Raw genomic sequence first — 10,240 nt, 5'->3', positions numbered from 1 at the left:
TAATGCAGGAATTATTGAACCCATCCCTGATCTTGATGTTTTTAAAGCTGAGAATCCTCAATATTCCTTTCTGCCTCATATGCCAATATTTAAACCCGACAAAGACACCTCAAAGTGTAGGGTGGTCTTTTTATCGAATCTTAAAGACTCGGTAGATGGTAGTTCTTTGTCTCATAATCAGTGTATGTATTCTGGACCTGCATTAAACCAAAAGCTATCTTCGTCATTTTTGAATCTGAGATTTGACAGGAAATTACTTATTTTTGATCTTAAGAAAGCTTTCAATATGTTGGCTTTGACCGAAAATGACCAGGCTAAACTTTTATTTTTTTTGGTTCAAGAATGTCGGCAAAGGTGATTTTTCATTAGTAGCTTTCAAGAATTTGAGATTACCTTTTGGTCTTCGATGCAGTCCTTTTTTACTAATGATGGCTCTTTATTACATTTTGATTTTGCAGCACTCTGAGGATCCTCGCATATCGGACTTGAAAAGGTCAATTTATTCGCTTATCTACATGGATAATGGGGCTATTACTGTTAATACTAAAGAGGAGTTGAAATGGTCGTACCAACAGCTTCCTCGTATTTTTAACCCTTATAGGTTTTATATTCAGCAGGTTGTTACTAATGATATAGCCTTACAGACGGAAATAGACGGAGAGACCGAAGTAGTTACCCCTAGCACCAGTAAATTGTTTGGACTAACATGGGACAGGATTTCTGATGAAATTTTTACTAACCCTATATGCCTTGATTCAAATGCCAAAACTAAGAGGTCTATTTTACAAACTATTGCCTCTCAGTTTGATATTTTTGGCTTTAATATGCCCTTGTTTAATCGCTGCAGATTATTTATGCATAAGCTACAGTGCCAGAAAACTTTAAGCTGGGATACAGTCTTGGCTACAGATTTGCAGCGAGAATGGAGCAACATTTGCAAACAGTTAAATAGAGCTCCTCCTATAAGAGTTCAACGATCTGTAGGTCCTAGGGATGGTAAATATAACATTTTGGTATTTTCAGATGCAAGTAGAGATATTTACGGTTGTGTTATTTATTTGCAGCATATTGATACAGGCCATCTAAGTTTTATTCATGCCAAGAACAGAGTGGTTAATAAACAGTTAAAGAATAAATCGATACCTGCTCTTGAACTAAATGCCGTCCACTTAAGTGTTGAGTGTGCTCTGGATATTTACAAAGATTTATCTGGCCCGTCTTGCATAAAACCCATAGAAATTGAGAATATTATGGCCTATACAGATTCTCTTTGTACGTTACATTGGTTAAATTCTGCGTCTTTGAAGCTAGACAAATTAAATAAACATTCTCCCTTTGTTTTGAACAGAATTAATAATATACAGAGATTGTGTGAAATTTATCCTGTCAAGTTTAATTTCATTTCTGGTAAGAATAACCCTGCAGATTTAATTACTAGATGTGTATCGTATAATCAGCTCCATAAGTCATGTATTTTCACAGGGCCAGATCTTAGCTTGACAGAAGTCCCTGAATTGTCCATTACTATCCCAGCATTTGAGGTTGCCACGGAGATTCATTCGTCTCCTTTAATTGGTGCTACCGAAAATTTAAACCACCTTGTTGATTTGGAAAGTTATTCTTGTTTAAGGAGACTTCTACTAGTTCATCGTAGAGTATTTTTGGCCTTACACAAGTGGAAATTAAAGGCAGGAATTTCTTTTTCTCCAGTTACTAACTATTTTGCCTCCTCTCTGAGTCATTTGTTACACGTTGAACAATGTAAGTATTTCCCTGAGGTATATTCTTATTTTCAAACTGGTATGAATTCTAAGAAAGAGATTCCTCCGATCATAACACAGTTAAATTTATTTATGGATGAACAGGGTATTTTAAGAGTGAAAAGTAAGTTCAAGAAGTGGAATTATAATATTAACGTCAAATTTCCAGTGCTATTACATCCAGACAGTCATTTAACCAAGTTGATTATTTGGGACGCACATGTGAAATTATTACATTCAGGTTGTTATTCTGTGTTAACTGAGCTTAGAAGGTATTACTATATTCCTAAACATTTTTCAGTTGTCAAAAAAGCTCTCAAGCAATGCATTCATTGTCGAAGATTTAATAATCGTACCATAAAATTAAATCAAAATTCTTATAGAGACTTCCGATCAGATCCTCCTAGAGTTCCCTTTGCAAATGTTTTTGTTGACTATTTAGGACCTTTCAACGTGAAAAATGAAAAGGCGACACAGAAAATATGGTTATTGTGCATAACTTGTACTTGGTCAAGGGCCATTAATCTAAAGGTCTGCAGAAGTTTGAATGTATCGGATTTTCTTAGAGGTTTCCAATTACATTGTTTTGAATATGGCATACCCCAGTTGTGTATCAGTGATTTAGGAACGCAGTTGGTAGCAGGTGCTAATATTATAAGCTCATTCATCAATGACTCTCAGACAAGATTGTATTTTGAAGAAAACTATGTGAAACCTTTATCCTTTCAGCAATATTTTAAGGGTTGCAGCCAGCTAGGTTCTTTGGTCGAAGTATGCGTTAAGATGGTAAAACGATTAATCTTTGGAGCTATAAAAAACAATGTACTTTCATTATATGATTTCGAATTTCTCGTGTGTAATATCATACATCTCGTTAACAGACGACCGATAGCCTTTAAAGAGGCTTTAAGAGATGACTACATTGATTATGTACCAGAGCCTATAACACCTGAACAGCTTATCAGAAGATATGAGTTGACTTCACTAAATTTGATTCCTGAGTTACAGCCTTTTCCAGAGGATCCAGATTTTCATCCTACCAATTGTCATGTTTCAGATATTTCTAAAAATTATATAAAATTATGTAAAGTCCGAGATGCATTGTTAGATACCTACCATAGTGAATTTTTAGGTACTCTTATTCATCAAGCTGTTGATAGAAAAAGTCGGTATCGTCCCATCTCGCACAAACTGACAAAAGTAGGAGATATCGTTTTAGTAAAGGAAGAATATACTAAAAGAAGTGATTATCCATTAGGAATAATTTTGAAGATTTTTGTTAATGATCTGGGTGAGGTTACCCATGCTTTGGTCAAGAAGGGAAAAACCGGTCAGACCACCAAGATTCATGTTACTAATCTTATCCCCATGTTGGAGAACACTCATTTTTGTCCTGACAGTCTTTCCCCTGAAAATAATTTCTTGGGTAAATCCTCACGTCCCCGCAGGAAAGCTGCAGAAGCCAGTGAGGCAAGGACAAGACAAATGCTTCACTAATTCATGTTTTGTTTTTAATTTTAAATTTTACTGTATGTCCATGCATATTTTGTACATTTATTAGCGGATGAAAACTTTTTTTTTATGGAAAAAGTTTCCATCTTCTCCCCAGGACTATACAGAATGAATAAATTTTTAATGTACTTGCCTACAGCGGCAGGAAGGATTCGTAAATATGGGATTTCAGTATTACCAAAATAAGAAAAATATACTTGGTACAGCTTACAGTCCTTCCTGCTGCCATAGTTATGATTGGCAAATTGTTGACTCCTCCTTTTTTGTTGTTTACGAGGAAACTTCGAGACCGGTGAATGCGTGAGAAGTCAGTACCAGCAGTACCAGCAGTACCAGCAGTACTAGCAGTTCAAGCAGTCTCAGCAGTCGAGGCAGTTCTGCCAGTCTGGTCAGTTCGGACGGTCCTTGGTAGGACCCACCACATGCCATTGAGCCCGTCTCCCATCGTCTGTGTGAGCCAGTCCTCCTGGAGGATGTCTTGGACGAGGCTCTGATAATTTTATTAAGAATCAAGGGTCCCTCAAGAGGCATTTGTGAATTATTCCCTTGGTTCCATAATTTGGACGGCGTAATTGGTGGCCACCTGGATGTACTCTGCTTCCTACGACTGATTTGTTCGTCATCGTCTCGACCTCGACTCGCCTTAGTGGAGGATTTGTGGAGAAAAGTCACGTTCTCCTAAGCATTGACTTCAATCTCTTCTTGCTCGGATGGACTACGGTGAGTACCAAGTATTTTTGGGGCAAATACTGAATGGTAATCGTAGCAATCTTTTGAGCCTTTGTTGCTGCCTATTAAAGTCCTTCCTACCTGCCATTGGTAGAGTACGGATATTCACGAATGTTTAATAGTTATAGAGGATTTATCTTGTCCTTACAGTGGTTTCGCAACTCTACTGAAGGTTGTTCGTGGGTTTAGTGTACATAGTGGTAAGCTACTATTTGTTATTTTCTGGATAAATCAACATAAAATTGTAAGAGTCTCCTTTAATGCAAACTTACACGGATATTATATTATTTCAGGATAGGATTATCCAGCCTTGATATGGTTGTCATACTTGGTTTTTCTTGTCTTGACCTACTTACAGTAAGGTAACGGTTTGCATATTCCTATGTATAAGTGCTTCTTGCCATATTATTCTTACGTATATAATTTAAGTTAATTCTTAGGCTTTACCACTAACGTGCAATTTCTGTATTTCCCATCCAGGTATGGAGGAGAAGCTGATTATTGAAGAGGAAGAGCCCTGTGTCATGCACTTGACACATTTGCAATAAATAATAAATTTAAATATTTCAAAAGTGTATGAATAGACTTCCCTTCCGTATTTTAAGTACCTCATAAGGTGACTTCACAGTTTTTCAGCTTAACTGTATATACACACACACACACTCATATATATATGTGTATATATATATATATATATATATATATATATATATATATATATATATATATATATATATATATATATATATATATATATTATTTATATATATATACTCACACACATATTATATATATATATATATATATATATATATATATATATGACTACCATCATCATCATCATCATCATCATCTCCACCTACGCCTATTGGCGCCGGTCGTCTGTATCTTGAGCTTTTAAATTAATTCTTCTCCATTCATCACCTACTTCATGCTTCATAGTCCTAAGAGATTTGGCATGGGTCTTCTTGCTTTTCTAGTGCATTGTGAAGCATATTTGAAAGTTTGGGTAACTTCACTCTCTTGCCTTACCTTCTTTTATGTTTGGGTTCCCCCAGGTCCCTAAGTGTGAGGCACCTCGTATATCCACTTGAGAGTTGTTAATGCATCTTGCGGTGTATTTTGCATCTTCCAGTCTCGGATGGTCTGGGATGTATCGTAGGTATTTATCGAGCTTATTCCTAAACACATCTACGTTTACTCCTGATATGTTTCTTAGATGAGCTGACAGCACATTAAATAGTCACTGCATTATCGATGCTGGTGCATAGTGGATCAATGTCCTGTGCGCGTTCCTTAGTTTTCCTGGTATACTTTTTGGCACTATTAATCTACCTCGGCTTGCTCTTTCTGATTTACTTAGCTCCATGATGTTTTCAGTAATCCCTTCGATTTGCTTCCATGCTTGTATTATCATGTAGCTTCTTTTCTCCTTTCTAGATTGTATAGTTTTATAGATTGCAGTCTTTCCCAGTAGTCAAGGTCCTTAACTTCTTTTATTCTAGCAGTATTGGACCTTTGTACACTCACTATTTGTGCAATATCCTGTTTTTAGCGTGAGTACCATATCACATTGCAGTACTCGAGTGTACTACGTATATAAGTTTTGTAAAGCATAATCATGTGTTCATCTTTTCTTGTTTTAAAGTGTCTGAATAACATTCCTTTTTTTGCTTTATATTTAGCCAAGTGTTGCTATTTGGTCGTTGTAAAACATATTCCTATTTAACATTACACCAAGGTCTTTAATTTCTTCCTTGTTTGTGAATGTCTCGTTATTAGGTCCCTTGTATGCATATACCATTTCTTTTCTGTTTCCATAATTTATTGATTCAAATTTATCGGAGTTAAATACCATTATATTTATCTCCGCTTATTCATATATTTTGTTTAGATTTCTTTGTAGTGAGTTCCTATCCTCATCACAATCAATTTCTCTACTTATTCTTATGTCATCGGCAAAACTTCTCACTACAGAGTTTTTACCATCAAAGTCTATCTCTGAGAGCATAATAACAAACAGCAGTGCAGCTATGTTGTTGTTGTTGGGGTATTAAAGCCAACACTTGTTGTTGGCACGGGCCTTTCCCTTGGTTGGCCCGTAGGGCAGTGCAGCTAATACCGTACCTTGTGGCACGCCAGATATTACCTGAGCTTCATCTGATTTCTCGTTATTTGCAACCACTATCTGTTATCTGTTTTGCAGGAATTTTTTTACCCATGTTCCTATCTTTCCCACAATATTATGCTTTCTCATTTTTTCTCTGATATATTATGGTCTACCTTGTCAAAAGGCTTTTGCAAAATCTAGATAGATCACTTCTGAGTCTTTTTCCTTCATCATATTTTTGTATGGTTTCATAGTGTGCTATCAGTTGGGGTGTGTACTTTTTCCGGGCACAAAACGGTGTTGACCTATATCAAACAAATTGTTTTTAACCAAATGATTCATTATTTTGTTTTTTATTACCGTCTCATACACTTCCATAATATGTGATGTTAGACTAACAGGTCTAATATTGCTTGCCTCTATTCTTGATCCACTTTTGAAGATAGGGGTTATATAAGTTCATTTGTGTTTAACATATATCTTGCTCATTGCAATATTGCAAGCGGCTTCACGATAGTGTTTGCAGTTTTTTTTTTTTTTTTTAACAAATCACTGGAACTCAATCTGGTCCAGCTGCCGATCCCTTTTTCATTTCGGTTATAGCCTTGACAATATCTGCTTCATTAATATCTATATCCATTCGATATTCAACATTTTCTTCGCTAATTTCTGTTTCATTATTTTCATTCGCAATTCTTGGCTTGAACTCACTCTTATATTTTATTGCTAATATGTTGCATATTTCCTTTTTTTTTATGCGTTAGTCGTCCTTCAATTCTTAGAGGGCTTATTTCTAATCTCCCTTTATTCATCTTTTTTGCATAGGAGTAAAGTACTTTTGGGTTGTTTTCTTTTTTATATTTTGAAGCGTCCTTTCTTTTCAGTCCCATTTTTTCATTTTCTTTCGACTGTATAATCCTTTGTTCTCCATTTTTTATCTTGCATTTTATTTCCATCATTTTCAATACATTGTTTTCTTATACAAGATTTTTCTTCCAATTTCTAATTTTCTGAGATAAGATCCTTTTGTCTCTTGGTATGCATGTCATTTGTTTATTGTTTTTTTTTTTATTTTTTTTTTTTTTTTTTTTTGGTACATATTTTTCAACAATTTTCTCCGGTATTTTGTACAGTATGTCTTTATTTACCTGTATATTATCACTTACAAATACATTTTCTATTCTTTATTCAGTTTTTCATTTATTTATGACCATTTTATATTCTTACTATAGAAATTATATTTTCCATATCCTTCCCAACGTTTTGTGCTTTGATTAATTCCGCGATCACATGCTTTGGAATGGACTATTAATTCTATGAGATTGTGGTCTGAAATTTCCGTGATATACACTATTATTTCTTTAACATAATTCACCTCATTCACAAATACTAGATCTAGGACATTTTCTTTTCTTGTTGGAATGTGGTTTATTTGTTGCATATTATGTTCTAATATCATATCTTGAAGCTTTTCAAATTGCCTCTTATCTTCTGCTCTACTATTACTCTTTTTTTTTTTATATGTATACATACAAAAACTTTTTTCTATCCTTTCTTTCCAATCCCAGAAAGGAAAGTTAAAATCTCCGGATAGTAGTATATTCACTAGTTTTTCAAATTCAAATTCTACCGCAATCAATTCACATTCTGTGTTGCTGTATTTTTCAAAGACTTTTCCTTGATTTATGTCTCTTCGTCTCTTCCATATATTGCGGTTCCCCCTTGATTCCTATTTGTTCTGTCTGATCTATAAGTTTGGAAACCCTTTATCTGGTCATCCCTGCCAGTCTCTTGGGAATACGATATTTCAGTTGTATTTGATATATCTATTTTTTTTTCTAAATTTGGGTTAGTTCTTCTAAGAACTCTATTTTCCTTTTAGAGTTACTCATGACCAAACCCTGTGCATTCATCACTATTATGATTTGTGTTTAATCCCCATTATTTAATATTGGTAATAATATGGATTCTCCTATGCTTCCTTCCTGTTCTGATATGATGTTCTTTTCTTCATTTCCAGGAATTCTGCCATTAAAAAATCGAACTTTTCTATTATATTTGCTCTTTCGCCTTTATATTTATTTTTGTGTGTATACTTGCAATTATCACAATATCTGCACCAACCCCTGGTATTATAGATGCATTCTTTGTAGTTGGGCTCTAAATGTGCATAATTGGGTTGAAAGGCCTCATATCTTGGGGCCTCTGGTGCAAAGCGCGGTATATACGTTGCCTGCTTTTTTGTTTCTTTTTTTGTTTCATTTTTGCTTTCATTTTTCTTTTCAGTTTGCTGAGTTTTCTTACTTTCATTCATGGTTGCAGGATGTATATATCAACATTTTTTGTTGAAACTGCATCCTTTTCCTTCTTTTAGGTTTTTGCCTATTTTTGGATGGAGATCTCTGCATTCGTGTCCATATCCGTCTGAATACGCACATTTACCATATATTTCATAATCATGGCATATCTTTGGATGCTAGTAGTAGCATCTTTCGCCAAATCTGCAATTCCCTCTTTTCAGCAAATTGCAGACTATCTCTTTCTTTTCTTTTTTTTTTCTTCTTGTTCTTGCTCTTCCCTAAAAGTATGTAGGTCCGGGTAGTCTCTTGGGTCTATTTGTTTCCATCTGATAATTCATTTCTTCATAAGTAAGTTGTTGGATGGCATCATAAGTTATATCAATGATTTCCTTTGCATCCTTACACATATCCTGTTAATTTTTCTCTTCTCGTTTTTTCCATTTTTTTCTTTTCATTCTTCTTCTTCTGCTTCTTCTTCTTCCTTTTCTTTATCTTCAACTATTTACAGATTTAGTCTCGACTTAATTATATTTTCTACCTTTGTGTCTCTATCTTTTTTATATTTTGCTGTATTTCAGCACATGTAGAGTGTGTTGAAACATGGTAGGTATCACATATTCTAATCAGTTATTGAGGATTATTATTAGAATACCATATCTTACATATATTACACCATTTTGGCATTCTTTTCCCAATGCATCAATCAGCATATTCATCATATTGGACTTCTTATTATTCTTTGATGGAATGTGTTGATTGATGTAAACTTTCTTTATAAGTCTCTTTATCACTTGGATCTTCTTAGGAATTTCTTCTATTATTATGCTGATGTTTTCCCCAGATTTGCTCTAATTTATTGGATCATATTGTTTCAATATGTCTGCGAATATATTTCCGTCACACTGGTTGGAGTTACTAGTGACCTCTGTTATCAGACAGTCGAGCTCTTGTTTCGCCAATTCATGGAATTTACTTTTGCTGACAGCAAAAATGTCCATTCAGGCTTTGTCTGTATTATAGAGCACCCTCTTGATAATATTTCTAGTAATTCACAAGATAACTATCCTATGCCGACGTTTTATCCCACTTTTCTGACCTCAAACTAATCACCGACTATTCAAAAAAACTTGTAGCTATATTGCACTTAATAGCCTTTGTTATCCGCGTTAAATAAGGATATTTTTAGGGTCGCACAAGTGTATTCACTCGCAGGCACACAGATACAACTTGGAGAGTGGGAAGAATATATATATATATATATATATATATATATATATTTATGCATTTATATATATATATATATATATATTTTTTTATATATATTATATATATATATATGTATATATATATATATATGTATATATATATATATGTATATATATATATATATATATATATTTATGCATTTATATATATATATATTTATGCATTTATATATATATATATATATATATATATATGTGTGTGTGTGTGTGTGTGTGTAAAGACACTACATATATATGCGTATATAACGGATTTTGAGCGAAGCGAAAAATCTATTTTTGGGTAAGTTAGCCATGTCGTCCTGATGGAAGTTCCTTAAAGGCAGCTTCCTAGGGTATATTACAACTATGGCATTATTCCCAGAGAATTTACCTTCAGGTACCCAGAATTCTAACTCCTGGAGCGAGTATCCCTAAAAAAGACCTTAGGGATATCGTAAATATCAGTGGACGTATTCTTGACACGCCTCATAGCAATCTATACCCCGAATAGAGTTAACACTTCGTAGGGGTCAAATGGCAAGAAAACGAAAACGATAAGAAAGGGGGGAGCTGTTCGTAAGGCAT

General features: G+C 34.3%; 1 protein-coding gene across 2 annotated transcripts; it reads left to right on the top strand.

The window, feature by feature from the left end:
• Positions 1–305: 305 nt before the first annotated feature.
• LOC137646967 (uncharacterized) lies at positions 306–4,629 on the top strand. 2 transcript variants are annotated; one of them, XM_068380036.1, is made up of 2 exons: positions 306–3,992; positions 4,152–4,629. In XM_068380036.1, the coding sequence occupies exon 1, from the start codon at positions 306–308 to the stop codon at positions 3,255–3,257; it is 2,952 nt and encodes a 983-aa protein (XP_068236137.1). In that variant the 3' UTR covers positions 3,258–3,992; positions 4,152–4,629. The 2 variants fall into 2 exon arrangements, with proteins under 2 accessions (XP_068236137.1, XP_068236138.1); XM_068380037.1 differs by having other exon boundaries at positions 4,482–4,612.
• The last annotated feature ends 5,611 nt before the right edge of the window (positions 4,630–10,240 follow it).

This window comes from Palaemon carinicauda, chromosome 9, assembly GCF_036898095.1.
Source record: "Palaemon carinicauda isolate YSFRI2023 chromosome 9, ASM3689809v2, whole genome shotgun sequence".
NCBI lineage: Eukaryota > Metazoa > Arthropoda > Malacostraca > Decapoda > Palaemonidae > Palaemon > Palaemon carinicauda.
Note: the sequence above shows the minus strand (reverse complement) of the source record. Positions and strands in the feature narration are given on the sequence as shown.

Bases quoted from the DNA above. Each gene is read 5' to 3' on its own strand.
- LOC137646967 (XM_068380036.1), top strand. From the start codon at position 306: ATGACCAGGCTAAACTTTTATTTTTTTTGGTTCAAGAATGTCGGCAAA.